The 23,246-nt window shown below is 37.7% G+C and overlaps 2 protein-coding genes across 3 annotated transcripts; one reads left to right on the top strand and one right to left on the bottom strand.

Moving 5' to 3' along the window:
* Positions 1-489: 489 nt before the first annotated feature.
* LOC143911110 (uncharacterized) lies at positions 490-10,283 on the top strand. 2 transcript variants are annotated; one of them, XM_077429856.1, is made up of 7 exons: positions 490-755; positions 1,244-1,607; positions 1,699-1,959; positions 2,102-2,300; positions 2,424-2,513; positions 2,598-2,744; positions 6,086-10,283. In XM_077429856.1, exons 1-7 carry the CDS (start codon positions 663-665, stop codon positions 6,225-6,227), a joined length of 1,296 nt encoding a protein of 431 aa, XP_077285982.1. In that variant the 5' UTR covers positions 490-662; the 3' UTR covers positions 6,228-10,283. The 2 variants fall into 2 exon arrangements, with proteins under 2 accessions (XP_077285982.1, XP_077285981.1); XM_077429855.1 differs by having other exon boundaries at positions 2,586-2,744; positions 6,086-7,350.
* Positions 9,109-22,250, bottom strand: LOC143910814 (cell adhesion molecule Dscam1-like). The gene is made up of 33 exons (XM_077429411.1): positions 22,073-22,250; positions 20,160-20,280; positions 19,882-20,080; positions 19,425-19,671; positions 19,204-19,357; positions 18,982-19,133; positions 18,820-18,910; positions 17,689-17,864; positions 17,467-17,612; positions 17,252-17,387; positions 17,060-17,179; positions 16,796-16,969; positions 16,570-16,714; positions 16,346-16,494; positions 16,067-16,268; positions 15,839-15,987; positions 15,699-15,769; positions 15,381-15,624; positions 15,162-15,311; positions 14,921-15,082; positions 13,907-14,036; positions 13,636-13,826; positions 13,380-13,559; positions 13,112-13,309; positions 12,857-13,042; positions 12,482-12,769; positions 12,267-12,411; positions 11,124-11,236; positions 10,795-11,013; positions 10,534-10,719; positions 10,448-10,457; positions 9,308-9,377; positions 9,109-9,198 (listed from the first exon to the last, which is right to left on the bottom strand). Exons 1-33 carry the CDS (start codon positions 22,248-22,250, stop codon positions 9,109-9,111), a joined length of 5,172 nt encoding a protein of 1,723 aa, XP_077285537.1.
* Between the last annotated feature and the right edge of the window lie 996 nt (positions 22,251-23,246).

The raw sequence follows: 23,246 nt of genomic DNA, 5'->3' as shown, positions 1-23,246 counted from the left end.
TAAGTTAATATGTAAATAGCGTTTTTAATCCTAATCCCACATCTAAGACATTGTTCTTTCGATGGCCAACCAATACTCAAAATCCTTAAAGAAATACATCTGGCAGTCGCAAAGATAATATAATATAAAAGACCTAGCTCTATGCAGACCGAAGCTATACTTGCTATCCCGTGATTTCCTCAAATTACAGTTTGGGTGGGTAAGAAGTTGTATTTTGCAACAGAAATCCATAAGTATATGACAACAAGACAAAGTAAGATGTCTTATTTTGTATTTTTCAGGGAATATAATTTTTTTGACCCTCATTTCTTTCGGCCGCCTTTATATTTCGGCCACCTGTGTGCGTTGCACACATTTGTACATATGGTAGGCGCGGCCCTGAATAAAGACTTACAAAGTTTGGGAAAACTAACTTTGGTAAATGGACGTAAAAATAGTGCTTAGAGACAGAGGATATTTGTAATCATCAAGTTGCCGGCAGTGGCTACTGGCGAAGTGACTCAGACTTCACTACTCGGCGAGTTGCGATCGGGTGTAGTCGGAGTTGCTCGCTGCACAATTACAATGCAACGCAATGCATGTTTCGTAATGGACGTGCACGTGTCCCATTGTATCAATGACGATAATCATATGTCGAAACTCGTATTGTGCAATCGAAAGCAATGACGGTATGTCGCGTGTGTCTCGGCAACAATCCATCGGAGCCGGTGGAGGGCTTCTGTCGCCGCATGATGATGAACGTCTTCACCTTCCCGGTAAGCCACCTGCTTCTTCCTCGTCACTCTTCGTTCTTTGACACTGCTTGCTTATCTACGTATATAAATATATTAAACAGTACGCAAACAACATTGCGCATTTCAACCAATATTTTGGTAACAATAATTTTGGCGCGAAACTTATTCGGCTTTTATTGTTACGTTACGATTTCGTTTATGACTTTGTTATGATTTCTTTTAAATTTAAATTTATATTACGATTAAATTTTTTGTGGATGTTATTTCATATGTATTTACTGAATTGTTTAAAATGCTGCAAATTTACAAATTTGACCATAGATGTGTGTGGATTTTAGTTGATATGTATTTATGTGCAATGTATTATATAATACTAATAATATTTGTATTAAATGTACAATATTTCTGGCCAAGAAGGCGCATTGGGGTTACCTGTTAGGTCTTCCTGGTATAAATTAAAGATGAAATAAAAATTTAGATAACCTTGCTATTTTAAACTTTATTTCCAGATGGCCCAAGATGACTGTTTACCCAACAAAATATGTCGAAAGTGCTATCGGAAAGTTTCATCTGCATTTAAATTAAAAATTCTGGCCAAAAAATCTTATGATATATTGATTAATATCAATCGGATTTCTGAAAATAGTACGAAGACACATTCTACTTCTGAAACTGTTATTGATAAAACGGTGAGTGATTTACAAAATGAAATTGCAGACGATAATTCCTTTGATTCAAGATTTGACGATTCGGATAATATTGCGTTGGGAATTTATCTCGGTAAGAAAGATAGTAATACCGTTCCGGGCATTAGTTGTGAAGATCTGCTTAAAAAAAATGATGAAACTGTAATACTGCCTGCCGTCCAAGAAGGTTCCTTGCATATTTTTGTATAAACTGCTATTTTTTTTTTTTTACATCTACCAATATAAATGACCTTTTGATTGCTAATTTTTTTTTGCAGAAAAAGTAACATGTAAAATAAATAAAAGAAGAGGCAAAGTAAAACGAACTGAATTGTTATCTCAGGCTTCGTCTTCTGTTTGTCATCTTTGCGGCAAACAGGTGACAAACATCAAAGAGCACAATAAACTTCACGACAAAAACCGCAAACGTATACCTTGTTCAGATTGTACGAAGACGTTCGCCAGTTTTGGTGCCCGCAGAAAGCATGAATTGGTTCACCATTTAGGAGTGTTGTACTATTGCGAAATATGCAAAAAACGTACGTAAATTGACTAGCATTTTTATTTGCGAATTTTAAAATCACTTTTTTCTTACAACAATAATCTTTAACATCAGAGTTCCGACGCTGAAGTATTTTGTGCGTTCGAAATTGATCTTATTTTTCTCGCGCGCTTTTTTAGATTATAAAAACGGATATGAACACAAACGGATTGTACATTCGAATTTGCCGAAACCGCATGCTTGCTTATTGTGTGATAAAAGATACAGATCGGGTGCATTGCTTAAATTTCATATGACCATACATACAAAGGAGAGGCCCTTTTCTTGTGCCGATTGTGGGAAATTGTTCCGAACACAAGCACTTTGCACCCTTCATAGGTATGTTTCTGACTTGTAATATTGGCTATGAAATTTGAACAATATGATCGTTAATTTTAGATATATTGTTTTCTAACTTAAGTGGAATACTCTTTTTAAAATTATATGTTCTTTGATTTATAGGAGACGTGTACATGAGGGTGAACGCAAATTTATTTGTCAATACTGCTCTAAAGGATTTTTCTCAAATCATCATTTAACCATACATTTGAAGTAAAATATACCTAACATATTGTACATTTAAAAAAAAATTATTCGTTATCAATTGTTATTATTAAATTCTAGTAATTATTTCAGAACGCACACGCAAGAAAAGAATTACAAATGCAATCTATGTGGAAAACTATTTTTAACTTGTTCTGCTGTTAGACTTCACGAAAAAAGGCATTCCGGAGTTAAAACTGTAAAGTGCACTGTTTGTGAAATGGCCTTTATAAATAATGGGTAAATTTTATTATATTATAATCCAAATGTGTGAATATATTAGGAGTACCGAAAAGCAATAAAAAAAATGTTCCCAAATTCCCTGTCTGTGCAATTTTCCTATGCGACGAAGATGATTCTGAACTATAGACCATGGACAGCCAATTTTCAACGATAATTCCTCGATGGTTTGACGAGGATCTGATTCCACCGTTGACGTCAGGATATCATCATCTAATTTTTAATCTCTTCTTTTCCTTGATGTTCCTATTCCCATTTTTAAATTGTTTATACCACAGATGACACTTGTTTAGTTTCATTATATCCCCGTAAGTATTGGTGATTTTTTTCACTGCTTCGTTTGCCTTCATTTCTTGGTCTAACAAACAGCATAAAAGCAAGTGTAATTCTTCTATTATTGATCTCGACGTCCTTCTTCAGGCAGATTTTTTTTTTTAATAGAAATAATAAATTTACAACAAAACTTAAGTGTTTACTAAACCGTGTCTCGACACAAACTGACTGCAAAAGAGCTTGTCGAAAAATTTCGATTACTTTTCGGTCCCCCTAATATTAATAGTCGATCCGTTGTAGCTTGAGATTTACGAGAACTGAGCATGCTGTCGCCTTCATGCAATGTGTTGTAACATTGTAAGGACGTAATATTATTTCTTTATTTTTATTAAATTATTTATTACTAGCTGTATTACCCGGCTTCGCTCAGTGTTTATAATATAAACCGCTTAAACATGACTAAGCTAATTTAATTAAAAAAAAAAAAAAATTAAAAAAAAATTTAAAAATTAAAAAAAAAATAAAAAAAAAATAAAAAAAAATCAAAAAAAAAAAAATTAAAAAAAAATTAAAAAAAAAAATTTTAAAAAATCAAAAAAAAAAAATCAAAATTTTTTTTTGCCTTCTAGGGCTTCGCCCTCGGCGCCCCCCTGAGCCTTTGCCTTCTAGGGCTTCGCCCCTCCACGCCCCATGAGCAATTGCCGTTTAGGGCTTCGCCCCCATGATCAGTTGCCTTTTAGGGCTTCGCCCCTCCGCGCCCCCATGATTAAAAGCCGTCTAGGGCTTCGCCCCCCTAAGTTAATGCCTTTTAGGGCTTCGCCCCCCGCGCCCCAAAGATTAATTGCCGTTTAGGGCTTCGCCCCCCTTAGTTAATGCCTTTTAGGGCTTCGCCCCTCCGCACCCCCATGATTAAATGCCGTCTAGGGCTTCGCCCCCCTTAGTTAATGCCTTTTAGGGCTTCGCCCCCCGCGCCCCCAAGATTAATTGCCGTTTAGGGCTTCGCCCCCCTTAGTTAATGCCTTTTAGGGCTTCGCCCCTCCGCGCCCCCATGATTAAATGCCGTCTAAGGCTTCGCCCCCATGATCAGTTGCCTTTTAGGGCTTCGCCCCCCGCGCCCCCAAGATTAATTGCCGTTTAGGGCTTCGCCCCCCTTAGTTAATGCCTTTTAGGGCTTCGCCCCTCCGCGCCCCCATGATTAAATGCCGTCTAAGGCTTCGCCCCCATGATCAGTTGCCTTTTAGGGCTTCGCCCCTCCGCGCCCCCATGATTAATTGCCGTCTAGGGCTTCGCCCCCCTTAGTTAATGCCTATTAGGGCTTGCGCCCCATGAGGCTGGGCCCCCCGCGCCCCCTTCGGGGCTTCACGGGGCTGCGCCCCTTGTGGCACCCCCTTTTGAGCCCCATGGGGCTGCGCCCCATGAGGCTAGGCCCCCCGGGCCCCCACGGGGCTGCGCCCCTTGTGGCGCCCCCTTTTGAGCCCCATGGGGCTGCGCCCCATGAGGCTGGGCCCCCCGGGCCCCCTTCGGGGCCCCACGGGGCTGCGCCCCATGAGGCTGGGCCCCCCGGGCCCCCTTCGGGGCCCCACGGGGCTGCGCCCCTTGTGGCGCCCCCTTTTGAGCCCCATGGGGCTGCGCCCCATGAGGCTGGGCCCCCCGGGCCCCCTTCGGGGCCCCACGGGGCTGCGCCCCTTGTGGCGCCCCCTTTTGAGCCTCATGGGGCTGCGCCCCATGAGGCTGGGCCCCCCGGGCCCCCTTCGGGGCCCCACGGGGCTGCGCCCCTTGTGGCGCCCCCTTTTGAGCCCCATGGGGCTGCGCCCCATGAGGCTGGGCCCCCCGCGCCCCCTTCGGGGCTTCACGGGGCTGCGCCCCTTGTGGCACCCCCTTTTGAGCCCCATGGGGCTGCGCCCCATGAGGCTGGGCCCCACGGGGCTGCGCCCCTTGTGGCGCCCCCTTTTGATCCCCATGGGGCTGCGCCCCATGAGGCTGGGGCCCCACGGGGCTGCGCCCCTTGTGGCGCCCCTGGCGGGGCCCCATTAAACTACTCGCCTTGCGCCCCCGCGGGGGTGAATCCATTGAATCGAAAAAAACAAATCGGCGCCCATGGATCGAAAAAAAAAAAAAATCGAATCACGTGTTCGATGACGTCACCGATCTACGGACGACGACGACGACCAAGGATACATACATACATATATACAAAGTCTCTTTCCAAATTATAGATTAGATTTAACTACACAATATTGTTACAATATAATTCAATGCAAAGTCTTTAGTAATATTATTGTAAGTTTTGCTGTTCATAGCATGACGTTGACAATTATTACTTTTATCGTCTACAAAATATAAATTTCCATTAATATAAAATATTAGTGTTGTGCCCGTTGATTGTGCGCATTACACGTTCGCCGATCCAACCCATTCGAATTGATGAATGAATGTGTGTGTATGTCTTCGTGGATGTGTATACGCTCCCACGCATGCTTAGGGCTGGGCCGCACCGTGCGACTTGCAAGCGACTTGGTTGAGGGCGACCAGACCAAAGCATGCAGGTAGATGGGACATGCTACACCCGTCAACTTGGTTGTCGCACACATTGCCATACATTTTTTCGTGTCGAGCAACTAGTCGGCCGACAAAGTTGCATGGTGCAGCCTGGCCCTTAGGCGCATCTGAGGCTGACGTCATTTGTTTCTACTCAGGCACTCAATATCAGGAGCACATGTCAGACACTCGGGTCCCCACTTCCCCGCTACTCTGCGTCTCCTCAAAACGATCGGTCGTCACACCACATCCCTATGCATAATGTTATAATCCTGGTATTCTAAAGCTTGTTTTTTTGAAATCTATATACTTGTCCACGTACCCGCCACATACATACAACGCGTCCTTTTTTACAAGGCTCTTTTATGTTTCGCTTCGCAAACGATTGAGCTAAAATCCCTAGTCTTCTGATCGTTTTGAATTCGATAGCATGTACTTTTTACGTAGGTATCATGTTACAACGGACGACTATAATATATGTAATTGTTTCAAGTGGGATTATTATATCTTTACATGTTGGTTATTTGCAGAGCTTTGAAGAGTCACATGATATCGCATACAAAGGAAAAGAAATTCGAGTGCAAGTATTGCGGGGTGAAATTTGGTAGATCAGACCATCGTAACAGGCATGAAAAAACATCACACGAAAGTAAAATTCTTCAAACGTTATAATAATAGTAAAAAAATGTATATATTATAACATTTCAATGTGGAATTTATAGCTCCTATGTATGTATTTTTCATGGTGGGGAGCTAAAATCAGTTCTGGGCTTCTGTAAAGTTTTTGAAGCGAAATAGTGGTTTGAAAACACGATCTTTTATTCTGACAGTTTGAAGGAAGTAATGTGGGACCTACCCATATGTTTGAATCCATACCAACATTCAAGATGGCAACCCAGGTTCAAACATGTTGCAGGGTTCCCACAGTACTCCACCCCTAGTGCTAACGATACAGAAAAAAATTGATCGTGGAATAATCAGCTATGTGTATGGTGCTGTTTTGACTCTGGTACTGAATGTATACTTGAGTTACGAGGCAGATTGGGGACAAAGAAGTCGTGAGGAGTGGTCCGAGCTAGACAGTGAGTGCGTACTCGATGGTGTCGCGCAGCTTGTGGATGAATTTTATCCCATCCTGCTGTGACGAGGCATGTGAGCATGTGCTTATGAAGGTGGTTGTACGATGTGTAGTTAGACGGCCGTACAATGTGTAGCTAGATGGCTGCTATGTGTGTTATGATGTTGTGAATTACTACATCTCTGTCCGTCATCTCACTCACGCCTCCACATTTTTACTTGTTGGCGTGATTGTGATTGGCCGGTCAGCATTATTGTTGTTGTTAAGTCGTAAGAAATTGAGGCATGCTATGCCTCATTTTTGATTTTCGTGATCATGGAAAATTTCTCTGCTTGATCAGCTGTTTCCATTTATTTATAGATTCGGCCAAACGGAAGGTTGTCACTATAGAAGAGCCTCTTGCTGCTCTTATTTGGTCAGTCCAGCGTCTTGAGGATTTCCCTCTTCCTTTTCTTCTTTGCTAGGCTTTTTCTATAGTTGATCTAATCTGATCAGATCAAATCTGATGTTCCGGAACCAAGAGAAACTCTATCTTTCGAGCCACCGTTTGCTCTCTATTATCCTTCTATTATTGTCTGTAAAAGGCGTTACTTGGGGCCACGAATTACGTGGCCAAATTATTCCATTTTTCGGTGCTTTATTGTATCAAGAAGCTCTCTTTTATACTACACACTGTCTAATGTGAAGTATAAAAAGTACGTCACGATTTTAAAGGTTATTATTATTATAATTTTAATCATTTTCATATTCCGATTTGAAGATAGATTTTCGATTCTTGATTTTTATCAAACATACTCCGGCTTAGCTGAGATGGATTTACAAGTATAATGTGAATATCTGAAAAAAGCTTGTCTGAAACTGTGGCGTTTTTGTATTGTTGTATTGCAGATAAGAGTCCCACAGTTATTTCTAAGGCTTTTTCATAATCTACAAACCCTAGGCATAATTGATGTTGATATATATTGGTACAGTCTACTAATTCGCCGACTACTTGAAGATGGTCCATTGTGCTGAAATTTGCCCTAAATACTACCTGTTCTAATTTGGTTTTCCTCGAAGATAGTCTTCAACATTTCTTTAATTATCCTTGTTAATAGCTTGTACACTGCTGAAATTCAGCTAATGGGTCTGTGGTTTATTATTATGTCGTTTTTATATCTTTATGATAGTCGTGTGGCTTATTGCTGGATACACTTGCTGAAAATCCTAGCTAAAATTATATATGATTATAAATTTAATCATCATCTTCTGACTCGAAGATAACTGATTACACCTTGATTTCATTAAAATTCCTATTTGGTTGGTGGAGTGTCGGGGGGGGACTGCATCTTCCTCTTCTTTCCTCCATAGCACCGACTACAACCAGCTTTTCCAGATTCTTTTAAGAACTGGAGAATGCGTCTCAGACAAATCGTGGAAAGTCTGTCTTTGATTTTGATCTCGAGAATGTACATATTTGTGCGCTTGTCGATCTAAGGGACCCGTCTCCTTAACTTGATCAGAATCCAGTTCCTTATCTACTCCAATAACGTTCTCTGTGTTATGGTGAGCTCATCATTTAGTTGATTTATGTTGATTAGGTTGTTCTTTCTTGGATTTCTTATTAATTTCATAATTATTGGTGGCTATTAATATAGCGTTATCTGTATATTTGAGACTTAAAATGCTTTTCTTTGCAATTTTTGAAGGATTATAGCTTATTTCAATAAATTATGATCCCATAACGTTTTGGTTCTATTTATTTAGAAATAATTCAAGTCGAAACTTTCTTTTTTAAAAGTTTTTTCCTTCTACACATGGAAGTTACATCACTGTGTTGAATTTTGTTGATTTTCATGTAAATGCCATTATTTCATTTTCGATTTGCGGTTTGTTGTGAATAATTGAAATATATATTTTTTAATTTAACTTGCAGCACCCCCAAAAATACAGTTTATTAATTACACCAATCTTCCCCAATGAATGATTGTGGGAATTATTGGTCAATTCTTAATATTTATGTATGTAAAATGAATATTATCTTATTATATCAACATTACGATATATAATTGGAAAATATCCTTAGACCCATTAAGCCGATTAAATAGTCTTATATCAATGAATTATTTTTTCATCTTAAAAATAATTGTGTGCTGCTTCGAATATTGAAACTTCATGCATTTTTGAATTATAAGTACATATAAACGCATCAAACAATTTACGCACAAATCAATTTAAAAGCATGTTTGCTTGACCGTAAATATGAATGATTCTAATATACGAATATTTCTCTCTTTCTATCTTTCTCTCGACAAATACAGAGAGGATAGACAGGCTAAAAGCCTCCCACATCTCAACCGACATTTTATTTATTCCTTTCTTGAGGAAATGTTTTATACAGCTAGCCACTTTCCATTAAAATTTTATTGGTGCCTTTTTTGAGGAAATGTTTTATACAGCTAGCCACTTTCCATTAAGCATCTCGTCCACTTCGTTTCAAACTTCATCATCACATTTCCTCATTTCTAATGGTCGTGACTTTTCCATCTTGTTGGTAGTTTCTCTTGGATATAGTGTTAGCCGTGTCTTTGAGTCCAACTCAGAGTGTTATTACAAAAGTACTGTCTGTACTGCTGCCTCCTACATTGTAAATGGATGCATCTAATGTGATTTAGTTTGTTCGAGATGTCCATACATCTTCCAGAAGCCGTTGATCCTTCTTGATGTTGAGATAGTTTTCCGCCCTTTGATGTTCAGCATTGTCGCTATGATCAAAATATAAATTAAATGTCAATTCAAAAGCATTGTTGTATTATTTGTGACATTTCATTAATTGTCCAAAGACATTCAGTGTAATAAACAGGTGAATAAAACACTCTGACCTTTAACCAGGTACATAGCCTACCCGGTTTTATTTTATTTTGCCTGAAAACATTCGACCAGTGCAAGAAACTGGCCACCAAAGCACACACGTCTGCTCGGGTCACTGCACCGATCGACTGAATTGATTTTTTTTTGCCTAATACAGAAAAATAGTATACAGTGTTATTGAAATGTTGTAATCATTTTACAAGGCCTTTATTTATATATTTTTGTATGTACATCATATGTATTACATATTTTGTTTTCAACAATAAATTCACATTAAAAACAGTAACTTTAAATTAAACTCTAATTTTTTTGATTGTTAACATTAACGCAATCACACATGTGTGTTTTCATGGAATGTGTACTACGATTTTTTGTTGTTTATTAATCAAAATAACATTACTTTTTTGTAAATATCGAATTAAGGTTTTCGCCTTTTATAAGCAGTATGAATTAAATTCATTAATTTACATTGACATTTGTAATATTATAAATTTTAAACTATTTGCGATGTGTTGAACACAATTTCAATTATATGATGATATTTTGAATTATTAATTATGGAAATATGAATTTTATTATTGACTGTTATTATTGAATGGTCTTGTTGACTTGGGCTCATTTGGTAAAATATCGACGTTTGATTTCATCGTGTTCGTTTATATACATGCACATATTACTAAATAAAGCTGTACCAAATATCAAATGAGCTCGAGTGAATAAGATTTTGATATGAAATTACACAATCATTTTACACTTTCATACAGTTGAAGATATGTGAAATATATATTTGTTAAAGATTGACACCTGATTTTTATTATTACTCACTTTTACATATGTATGTTTTTCTGCCATATTATAGTTTAATTGAGTGGTTGATTAATTTTTGTTTTCATTTCGTTTGTTGGACCATTGCAGTCTGTTCAGTCTTGTATTGATTGATTTAAAAACGCATCGATTCATTTACATTTCTGAATCTGAAACACAAAAATTCACTTTATATATATATGCATAGTCTTCGTAATCGGCGTATTGTTTTGGGTTATTATTTACCGGCGTGATGCAACGCTCGAGCTGGACGTGGTCTGTGAGAGCATCGTGCATCCGTGTTGCCGCTGTCTTCTGAATCTGAATCCACTGCATCCGGCGGTGACGGTGCCGGAGCTCCAGGTCTCCGACGACCAGGTCCTGTATTTCTAGCTAATCGCACAGTTTCAGCCTTACTTATTGTCGAGTCTTCTGATCAAAAAATTAATTTTAAAATATTAATTTATTTTTATAATGCAATACAATAGTGTTGATGATGTGCGTTACCATCATTGGAATGGTAGCATCGTTTATGTCTAAATCGTGCTGGACGATTAGGATATCCTGCACATGGTGGAGGTGGTGGCGGATTCAACCCTTCATTTTCTGAATGACCGAAGGTTCTAAATTGGAGGGTATAGTCTAAAGTTGCTGCTGTTACAGATCTAGATGGTTGTGGGCCTGCACCGACACTGAATGTTGCATATGGACTTATCTCATACATTTCTGAAATTCAACAGAAATAAGAATGTATTTAATGTCCATAAAAGAAAAACAAGTCTTGTTACATAGAAAAATATTTAATTTTCTGGTTGGCAAATACAAGTTATTAATACCTGAAGTGTCGTCAATGACTTTCCCATTTGGTTTCATTGGTAAAGCTGAATAAACTTGTTGGCAGTTTCGACAGTTTTCATCTTCAGACTTGTCTTCGTGCCTCGTTTCTTGCCTACAATAATTTATTATGTTATATAATTGATTTATTTACTTGAAGCAAAAACCAATTATATTCTTATTTGTTGCAAAAGGAATAAAATTTTTAGCATTTTAACTTAGTTCTGAGATTCTATTTAAAAATTTTCCAATTTTAATATATGTATGCCAGCAGCATGGCCCGATGGTTGCGTTTATGTCGAGTACCAAGAGGTCGCCGGGTTCGATCCCGTGCTAATCTTTAATGCTGCTAGTCAGACTCGGATATTTGTGATCCAAGTCGATCGTTTCCTATCAGAGTTTGCCAATTTATCTGATTTTATTGTAGAAACAGTTCCTTCATCAAATTGGCGAAAACTATCACTATCTGAATTTGATTTATGTACAAGTTTAAATTCATAGATTAATTAATTAATTAATAGTTAATGGATTAATTAATAGTTAAGGGATTAATTAATAGTTAATGTCAAGGTTTTCAGCATCTCAAAATTCAGCGATTTATGTAATAACAAATGCTGTGATGTTTGTAATTGGCCAGGAAGACGCATTGGGGTTTACCTGTTAGGCCTTCCTAGTATATATGTACATACATATCTATGTAAAATTTCATCTCCAGCACCACATTTCATTCGGAATGTGGTGCTGGAGACGGATGCTTCATAACATAGACCGCAAGATGCACGAACATCTCCAACCTCAAAGACCTAGCAGTCTCGGAGAGACTCCACAGTATTTAGAAAAATAGTTCTTTCATACTTTGGCCATATGGCCAGGAAGAATGTGGAGAGTCTGGAGAGGCTTGAAGTCACTGGAAGGCTGGAGGGAAGGCTAGCGATAGGAAGGTCCCCCAAGAGATGGTCTGACCAAATCAAGGAACTGGCGAGACTGTCCCTTAACGCTGCCTTTAACTCGGCATAGAACCGGGAGGAGTGGAGGCGGATCGTCAATCATATCTAAGATGACACAAATGACTACTACGCTCAGCATTGAGTAAGCGAGAGAAAAGAAAAATAATGTAAAATAAAAGATATATGTAAAAGGTAAACCTTCGCTTTTTAAGTAGCAAATACGCCATTACAATAGCAGCTATTGTTATAATGATACACAATATGAGTAGCACTACAGAATCGGTCATATTGTCATCGGAGTAAATTCCATCATCGGGATAATTTGAAGGTGCTGCGATCCGAGCTAAAATAAATACAAATTATGATAAAACAGTATTTAAAATTAAATCCCACGTCAATCGAATTAACCGTACCTCCACTGATGGTAGTGGTTGCAAAGTTATAATTCGCCATTGTGGCCCCGGCTTCATTCGATGCAGATATTTTCAACTGATACCATGTGGCCGGAACCAAGTCTGAAATGTACATCATGTCATCGTTGTGTTGACTGTCGACTCTGATCCAATGGACCGACCCGAGCTGCTTGTATTCAATGATGTATTGCATTATCGGACAGCCGAGATCCTCCCAAGTGAACATATTCATTCGTAGAGTTGTCGCATTAGTCAAGATGAAATCAGTCTCGGGTGGCACTTTAGGTGCTTAAACATTAAAATATTTGTTATGTAGCTTTGTAACATGACTATGTATGTATATTTTGTATATTACAATTAGCATTGGTGAATTACCTCCCCCTTTAGTTGAAGCAATTATTACACTACTCGGATTACCTTCTCCGACTCTATTGTGAGCTGCTACATAGATATGATACATCGATCCACACTTCAAATCCTCAAGTGTGAACGTACTGGTATCAGGCGATAGGTCTATGGTTTGCCATTCTTCATTTTCTCGTTTGAATGTTAGAGTGTATCCTAGAAATGATGTATACTTTTATTTTTGTACGAATCGTGACTTTATACGAGTGGTATATTTTAATGTACCTTGTGGAGGAGTCGTGTCATAACTAGGCAGAGGTGGTTCTAGTTTCAGTTTTAACGAATGCGATTCTTGTGGTGATAGAATGTGAATGGCCGGTGGAGACGGTGGTGATAAAACTTTGATTAAATATGTGATGGAATCTTCGCCTCCAGGATTCCGAGCGACGCAAGTATAGTTATCGGCCAATGTTGGATCTATTTCTAGATCCAAAAGAGAAATTTATTAGTCAGAGTCATTTATTGTTGAAGAATATTTTGTTAATTTTTTTACTCGGTATATGAAGGTCTCCATTGCTTGAAATAGTGAGGCTGTGATGATGTGTCACAGGAGCATCAGCTCGCAGCCAACGAGTCCGAGGGGTTGGAGTGCCTGCCGTGCGACAATTGAGAATCACCGCAGAACCAGATCCAGCCGATATTGATCCTCCAAAAGATGCTATTCTTGCTGGACCTTTAACGAATATGCCGTTATTGAGGAGATTTTGATTCTAATCATGATGTAGTTAAATTAAATAGTGGTTTTTTACTTTTTTGTGTAGGCTCTTGGGATATAATAGTCGAAGGTTCACCTTCGCCTGTATTTGTCGTTGCGCTCACCCAAAAGTCGTACAAGTGTCCATCTTTTAACGTTTTTATCGTATACATTATTTCACCGGTGTTGATTACATGATTAGATGTATCATTGCTTTGTACTGTATACGTATTATGTTTTCCAGATCTTAAATCGAAAGTTGAATATAATTCAAATGAAAAAAACGCCAATACTTTAAACTTGAAATAATTGGGTATTATTATTACTTAATTGCTTCTCTGACGTAGACTGTGTAATGTTTAATGTGTCCGTTTGGCTTATTTGGTGGTAGCCAACTGACAAGAACAGATTCTCCAGTGAGTGATAATGCTTTTATTCCTTTTGGCTGCCCAGGAACTGGAATCAATATTATTCTAGCGATAATTCAAAATCTACATTAAAACAAATGTATGTACAGTGTAATCTCGATTATCCGGGCTAATTCTGGGGACCAGATAATTAAAAAAACACGGATAATCCGAACTATCAAATTTTTATATTGTTTCTATTGTTTGAGTCCCGAATCATTTGAATCGCGATCAAACTATGACGTTTTCCCAATCAACATTTTCAAATCATGTTAAATTTTCCATTAATATGCATATTCTAGATATATCAATTGTTTCGTTCTCTTTACAATCTGATAAATCTATTTCTATGTTGAGAAGAATATTTATCCATGATCGAACCAGTGTTATTGGTCTTACTTTCGACCAAGATTTTCTATTCCAATATATGTACTAATTTTTTCCCAAATAATTGATCAAATCATCATCTTCTTGGTAAATTCTTTCCATTGATGATATGACATCTTTATTTCATTGATTTATTTTTCATGATTACATTGATGGGTTGAATTAGACTATCATAAGACCGTCATTTGTTTTTAGTATAGTTTCATTCAGATGAGAAAGAGCATTGTCTAGTAACAATTCTGCTTTCTGTGGCAACCCTTTATTTTTTTTTAAATCTCTCACTTCAGAAACCCTTTTAGTCTGAAACAAATATTCGAGGACCTCTCTATCCTTTTTGGTTTTAATAATCAGCAGAATTTTTTTTTATTTCAGTCCCCTTAAATCATCTAGTTTTGTTTTGTTTGTTTGTAAGAGTTTATAATACGTCGCAACAGACGCGTATTCTTATTCAAAAATAGTTAAATATATTTTTTTTTATTTGAAGCACGGATAATCCACACTCGAATAATCGAGAGTACACAGTATTTGGTTAAAATAAAATCGTACGGTCTTCATCGGTTATGCAATGTACAGGTCGGCTCGATACTCCATCTCCGGCTGCTGTGTAAGCTCTGACTTGCAAGGCATATGTGGTGTGAGGTCTCAATGCGTGCAATTGAGTTTCAGTTCCAGAAGTTCTTTTCACTTCACTGCTAGTCCACTGTTCCACTAAGTAAATATAAATTAAATTTATTATTTAAAAGTTTGAATATTATTTAATGATATTTATTGATGTAAATATACTAACAATTATCGGTGATTTGAATCGGCCGATAGTGAACTTTATACCCTTGTATGATTCCTCCTCTGTATTGTATAGGAGGTGGTCTCCAGGCTATTTTAATGCTTTGGGCAGATAGAGCAGTACACATAACGTCATCCGGTGGTGCCTCCGGTACTAAAATTTTTATTTTACATTAGTTTTAATCACAAATTTAAGTCAAGCATATTAAAAAAAAAAACAGACCTCCTTCTAGTGTTGTTACTGTTATGGGAATATTAGATGGTCCGTGTGAAACGCTATTGAACGCTTTTACACTCACAGAATAACGAGTGAATTTGTTCAATCCTGTTATGGTGAATTTTGATGTTGTCCATCCGCTTACGGATGCGGATTTTGTATTGTTGATGGAATTTGGCACTTGAGAATGTTCCTGCCATACTATTGTATAACCTAACAGTTCACCATTCCATTTGTCTCTTGGAGGAGCCTGTTTTTGATTTAAAAAATGTAAAACCGAAACATAACTTCATTCACAAATGAAAAATCTACGGAATATCTAACCTGCCACGTAACATGTAGCTCTCCAGCTCCAGTTGCTAGGACTTGTATATTTCTGGGAGATTCATTTGGAGCTAAAGACAAAATTGGGTTGGTATGTTTTGCAATGCAGTGATTGTTTTTTTCGTATTACATTTGCTTACCTTCTTCAAGTGTTTTGGCAATGACAGAACTAGTGAAACTGCTGTGATCTATTTGGTTAATCGCCAGCATTCTGAGGATATATGTAGTTGCTGGTTGCAGTCCACTTATGATTGCTTGTTCTTTGGATTCTATCTTACTAAGTTCAGAGCTGAGGGAACAATTCAGATCAACAATTTTAATGTGATAATTCCGCAAGCTTATATTTCGACGCAAATATTGGTACTAACCTTCGATCTGTTGATACTCTAGCTGGTAATGTTACATTTGTGGTTGTAGCAGCATCCCAATCGTTAGCAGATTGTAACAAACCATATTGTACCATATAGCTCACAACGGGACTGTTTCCATCGAAAGATCTTCTCCAGCCTAATCTTACCATTCTGCTGCTTACCTCTACTACTTCTAATCCTACCGGTGAGTCTGGCCGTTCTGTTGGATAATTTTAGTTCGTTACATATTCAATACGAGTAGATTATTTAAAATGGGTTGGTAAATATTATAAATACCTTGAACTGCTAGATATATGACGAGTTCACTTCTTCCGAATGAATTTTCTGCTTGACACTTGTATAGACCTGAATCTTGACGGTCGGTTTGTCTTATGTTTAGTTCTGATCTCATTCCAGTTTCTGTTTTTATTTCTGATATTATTAACCTAAATACAAGGTGGATTTTTTTTTAATTTATTTTCATTTAACATTTAATTATTTGAGTTTTAAAAATAAAATACCTATAGTTATTTGCATCGAGACGATTCATATTGTGAGTCCAAATCACTTGTATAGGATTATCGCCAAACACTTCACAGTAAAGAGTGACAGAATCTTCACGTTTAGTTGAAATATTTCTTGAACCATGTTCAAATCTAGGTGGTTCTGGATACAAATGATAGTTTTGACACAGTTGCAAAAACATGTATTATATAATAATACTATGTATATTGTATAGAAAATTACCATTAACTCCAATAAAAATAGTTTTGCTTAAGCCTAGACCAATATTATTTGTCGCTTTACAAAGATAATATCCTTCATCTTGCGGACTAGCCGACTGTATGGACAAAGTGCCATTTTCAAATAATCGTGAGTCGAATGCTTCTAATGGATGAAAATTTTGCGTTGATGGACCGGCTATTTGCAAAAAATATATTAATTAATATATCAACATCTTCACAATTTGGATGTATTTATTGTGAATATATAAATATTAAGTTAATTTACCTTGTCCTTTCATCCACGATACTTGTGGTATTGGAAATCCTTTAGCCGCACAATGTATTTTCACCGGTGTGCCAATTAAAGTGGATACATCGTGTGGTTCATAAATCCACTGTGGAGCAACTGAAAGTATTATATTACAGTTAGCATTGTAAACGTTTTGATGTAATTGAATAATATAGAGAAGTTTCCAACCTCGCACTACAAGCTCTGAGGAAAAGTTAGATTTTGCAGCATTGTTGCTCGCCACACAAGTATAAGTACCACTATGAGCTGAACTAACTTCTTTAATGATCAATAGACTAAAAAACTCCACACTCCTTTGTTCCACCTGATATTTTTTATACAACACATACAAATGAATACATATTGTTGAATTGTATATGTATGAATGAATTATGAATTTATACCTCGAGGCCGGACGGAATTGGAAGACTGTCTTTTAACCATGAAAAATAAATGGGTCTATCTCCAGACATGACACTGCACGTCGCCTGTATGTTGCTGCCCTCCTCAACATTCGTCGGAAATACAAACGGTGCCAACTGTGGTGGTTCTATAATATTGCAAAATAATTAAAACCATTCGATAACATTTTAAGATCATTTCGCTTTATGTGCAAATGTACTAACTTAAAACGTTCAATTGTAGATCTCTTTTTGCCAATTCACCAGCAGGACTCGTCACCGAACACGTATACAGGCCAGCATCTCCTGCACCGACACTGAAAATCCTCAATCCACCGTCTACTTCAGAATGCCTCAAACTGCTTGCTAAATTTGTACCCTGTCTTTCCCAGTTTACTTCACTGTAATATTTTAATTTTAATTACATATATAAATAATATTTTTATTTATATGAAATTTTGTATTTTAAAGTCTTCAAAAACAAATTAACGTAGAATAAAATTTTCTTGTACATATATTATAGTCGAAGTGTATTTTTAGTTGTAATATATTCCAACTGGCGTTTTAGGTCATTCATATTCGAATACAATTCAACTAGTAAGTTATAACTACAAGCGCAAATACACTTTCAACAATGTGCGCTAGTTGTAATATAGCGGTTGATTTTTGAAAGTTCTGTTGTTTTTACGTATGCTTTAGAATTCAATTATGCGTTAATATTTGCTAGGTATTACGAATTATGGTAATGAGTATCGTATTTCGATAGCTTTAAGAATATTTTAAAACAAAAATGTGACTCTCCAACTCAATTTATTAATCTAGTTACGTTTTCACAAAAACCAAACCTCCATCTAACCTGTATTAAAATTTTACCTGTACCTAAAATTTTCAGTTGTAATATATTTTGACCAGTTGGAATGTAATTCGCCATATGAATCAACTTACGTGGGTTAGACGGAATATATTCCAACTAGATTTTATTTTAAGTTACATGGCAGACCAAGCGAGCCAAAATCTCAGGGAGAGGAAAAACTAAGTGGTCTAATAGTGCTGATTTTTTCGGGTGGGGGGGTCCCGGTTTGACTTGGAAGAAATCTGGCAACCCCAAATATATTCCAATTAGTCAAAATATATTACAACTGGAACACTTCAACTGTAACACATATACAGAATGGGAATATTTTGATATTATGTACGTGGTGATATCTCACATACATACATATACTAATAATACCCTTCTCTTACGTTGACCCACTTTATATAAAATGGGTACAATCATTTCATGTTGAAAGGATCAAAGAAATGTTTTAAGCATGCATTGTCCTAGAAAATTTCTATCCACATGTAAAATTTTACCTGATGGGATAACCCGAATATGGACAATATATTGTAATATTAGTACTGGCTACGGCTTTCAATGGTGCTATAAATCTTATATAAGGTTGACCTGAAAAATATTAAATATTTTTAAAAACTTATTTGATTATATATTTATACAATACTAGCTCAATTAATTACCATAGATATTAAGTCTGGCTGTGTGCGTAAGAGAACCGACAGAATTTTCAGCCTTGCAAGAATACAATCCACCGTCTTCAGCACGAGCTAATGATATGTTCAAATGGCTGACAACATTATCGGAATGCTCCACGTATTGTCCAAAAGTATATCTACATATAAAACAATACATTAATTAACAATTCTATTTAAAAGATTCATACGTCACAGTTAAACATTTACCTATGGATTGGTAATAAATCTTTCAATGGTTGTCCGTCCAAGTACCAAGTGAACCTAGGCGGAGGTGTACCACTAGCCGAACATCTCAAAGACACTGGTGATCCAGGTCTCAAAGCCTGTTCAATGAACGTATAGTGTAATTCTGGAGACGTGTCTGAAATCAATCTTATTTATAACAAAAGCTTATATTGAAATGGAAAATGGTTTGTGTTGAAAGCTACCTCCGAGCAATATTCGTGCTGTTGCTTGAGCACTATCCGAGCCCTTCCTGGCTATGCATTGATACAATCCAGCATCTTCGCGAGTCATGCTCGACAGGAGTAGACTTGAAGGTGGGAGACGTCGCAGACGACCAGCTCCAGACCCAGGCGTTCCAACAGAATGACCTTGACGCAGCCACTCCACTTCCCCGTCAAAGGATCCACGAACGGTGCAATTCAATATGACACGATCGCCAGAATTTATCACCTGGAAGAAGTTAAAAAGATAAAACGGAATTTGGCTCGAGGCCATCATACCAGCAACAGGTATTTCCTTCACTTAAGCGTAAACGAAGCATGTAAACGATTCTCCATTATTCATTCCATCGACAGTTTGGGATTTAGCCAAGAATATGGCGAATTAGGCCAGTTGAGTAGTTTCGTGATTAATGACTATTGAATAATTTTAATGACTCACTGAGTGCTCGGGCTCAATGGTGGCACTTAGATGGGTGACCACTATCAGTGTAGTCACGGCAATCTGTTCTCCGAGGGGTGAGTGTGCTCTGCATCCCCAACGACCCGAGTCACCGAGAGTTGCCGATCTGATGATGAGACGTCCTCTGTCTCCAGACCTTCCCATTGTATCGCGTCTCCCATTCACCTCACGATACCACCTAAGACAGAAAGAAACTTTAACATCCAGCTAACTTCGTGAGATATCCAGCTTACTTCATGTATTGTTTATGCACTTACGAGACTGTAGGTGGAGGGTTTCCGTGTGCTATGCACGGAAGCTCAACATCGGATTCTTTTTCAACTGTGAACTCTGTAGGTGGTCTCTGAACCAATCTTGGTGGAATACTGCCAGATGCCTCTGAAATTTCAGAAATTTGCATTTTACCTACTAAGCTGAAAATCGCTGTCTACTCGAACAATATGTGTCGAGAGTAAATAAATGTGGGCATTGAGTAAACGTTATCTGACGAGATTGGATCGTGCGCTTTGAGTTTAGTTCTCAGTGTTTTCCTAGTTGGCTAGTTGTTCCAAGTTGGTCGTGGTTTCATAGTAAGAGTGCAAGATACCGATAAAGGCAATCGAGGAGTGCCAAACCATAAAGTTGTAAGTGCCACATACGGTCAAATGCGTTTTATTCGTGATTTGTGGTGTACATATACCACAAATCACGAATAAAACCAACAGAATAGACCAGTGGTTAGCATATAATGCTTTGAACAGAGTGGTCACGGGTTCAAATCCCATTGGTTTCTGCTGTCCAGACCTTGGATTTGTGACTCCAGGTCGATCGTTTCCTATCAGATTTTGTCAATTTATCTGATTTTCGTTGAAACAGTTCCAAAAAATTGGCAACCTTACCCATGTTCTGGCAAATCTCGAGTTTCGAGATATGTATTTACTTTGTATAATACGAATAACCATTAACCATAAGAACCATTCGCTTCCCTAACGACATCATTGCTGTGTGCAATTTTTTTCGTCTCAAAGTTAGCATAGATTGTATTACTCCATCCACTTATCAGTGGCGTCGCTAAGGTTAATACGTTTAAGCTTAATACCAAGTTATATATAAAATTTGGTGAGCACCCATCAACCAGAAGTGGCAGTTTACTCTTGTTAGACCTGGAGTCACAAACCAACGTCTGGCCAGCGGCAACCATTGAGAATCGAACCCGTGACCCCTATATTTGAAAGCATATATCCTCACCACTAGTCCACACTGCTGGTATTTATGTATGTACATATGTAATATAATAAAAATTTAATAATTCATAAATAATACGTCAGGTTCATATAAAGTATAAATGCTTAGCCCCAAATAACACTGATCGACAAATGTCAACTTTTTTTTTGGTTCGAAGACGAGATATGACTTCTTATAGATCTATGCCCAGTGAACACGAATCTGGTAATAAAAAAAATGTTGATTGGCTCGATATTCGGAGATATATGTTTTTTTTTTTAATTCGCGCGATTTTTATATATCTTGGTGTTGTTCGGTCGATGTCTCAAAATCTGTCAATTTTCTGTCCAAAATGAATATTGGAATCTATATTTGGGTATTTTATCTTTCATTTTTAGTACTTTTCAGCTTTCAAATCTCTCCAAGTAGTCGTATAGTTGAAATCAAAAGTCAAAAGTACGTATTTTCACTTGGGATTTTTTCCCACTGTTAATACTATTTTATATTGAGTATTTTTTATTGAAACATGTTTATTGTGATAGTGTTCTGGCCACACTATTTTTTGTTTTTGTTTAAAAGGGTTAATTGGAAGTGTGCTGAATTTTAAATCGGTAAAATTGCGAGCTAAAAGCTCGTACTAGTATTTAGTATGTATTTACACGAATCTGAACTGAATTAATAGGGATAATATATTAAATTGTCTTTATATGAAAATTAAATAAAATTCCACTTAAAAAAATCACATTTCGACTATTCTTGTGGATTAATAACAAAAATTCTATGGATAACTGGCTTACCTCGATAAAATAAACGAACACATATATCTCCGAATCTCGAGCCAATCAACATTTTTTATTACCAGATTCGTGTTTACTGGGCATAGCTCTATAAGAAAAGTCATATCTCGTCTCTGAACCATTTTCCGTGTCGAACAGTGTAATCGAATATAAGCATTGCATCTATTCACCAGTACCTAAAGCCGTTGCTTGAACTGAAGATTTTCCAATACGGTACAACGGTTTAAAACTTACATTCGAAATCATCGCAAAGATACCGTATATATGTAAATATAAATTCAAACCATTGTCCTCGGGTCCCAGAGGATCTAGCTCCCACAATGGAGCGTATTCAAAGTGTACACACATATCGTATTGTGCGCACCCATATCAAGTTTGCAAATAGAATATAAAAATATACGTCGAAAAGGTCTTCCTATTTTTTTTTTTCGCCGAGGAAGTGGATGGCCGGGGTGGAAATTCGGCAAATTTGCCACTATCCCTCCTCTCGTGGGAGATTAGGCTGAACGTTTTCCGCTCCAATAAATACACAGACGCACGCACACATAAACACGACAGAATTAATTAGAGATTTTTGTACCGTTCACAGATTGTCTCCGTCCGTACAATACCGGGGTATTTGCAGAACCTTTCGTTGCCGGTGTATCGGATATTTCCATTAGCAATAAATAACAGAGGGACACTGGCTACATCTGACAGACACATATACACACACACGGACGCATACGTGCATATACACGTGCGCTGGGTATACAACATAAATCAGGGTACACGGTCTGAAATGTTGGCGAATGCTTTGTGAAAGGATTTATGGGGAAAGCTCGACGAAACCCCCTCCCCGCGATGGACAATGACGATATCCTTAATCGCGGGAAAAAATTCAAAGATGGAGACCGCGACGCGTTATGACGACCCCCGTTGCCTCAAAGCCGGATTTCTGACGTTTGTTGTGTCACACAAAAGGTTTACGGTTGTGCTGTGTGCAAACAGCAGTCGGAAAAGCTCGAAAACTCGCTGGAAAACTCGGAAGAAAGCTCTCGCCGAAAGCTCGCGTGCGCCCTCTGGCGATTACGTATGTGAAGCTTCAAACATGGCGGACAACGTTAATGTTTAATAATTGCACACTTTTTATAGTGTAAATGTTTTGTTCCTGTTTTTATATTACATTAGAGAATATCGGCAACTTTTCAAATAACGTCCCATTTGTGACAAAGGTGATATTGAAATGGCTATAAGTGGATCAGAAGATAGATAAGAGTGGTGTATCTAGAAGAACGGACGATAGATGAACGAAAGAAGTGCTCGAATGGTACCCAAGAGAATATAAAATGATGCAAGGAAGCC

The sequence above is a fragment of the Arctopsyche grandis genome, chromosome 4 (genome assembly GCF_051622035.1).
Source record: "Arctopsyche grandis isolate Sample6627 chromosome 4, ASM5162203v2, whole genome shotgun sequence".
Taxonomy (NCBI): Eukaryota; Metazoa; Arthropoda; class Insecta; order Trichoptera; family Hydropsychidae; genus Arctopsyche; species Arctopsyche grandis.
The sequence above is the reverse complement of the archived record's forward strand: the minus strand, read 5'-3'. Positions and strand labels throughout refer to the sequence as shown.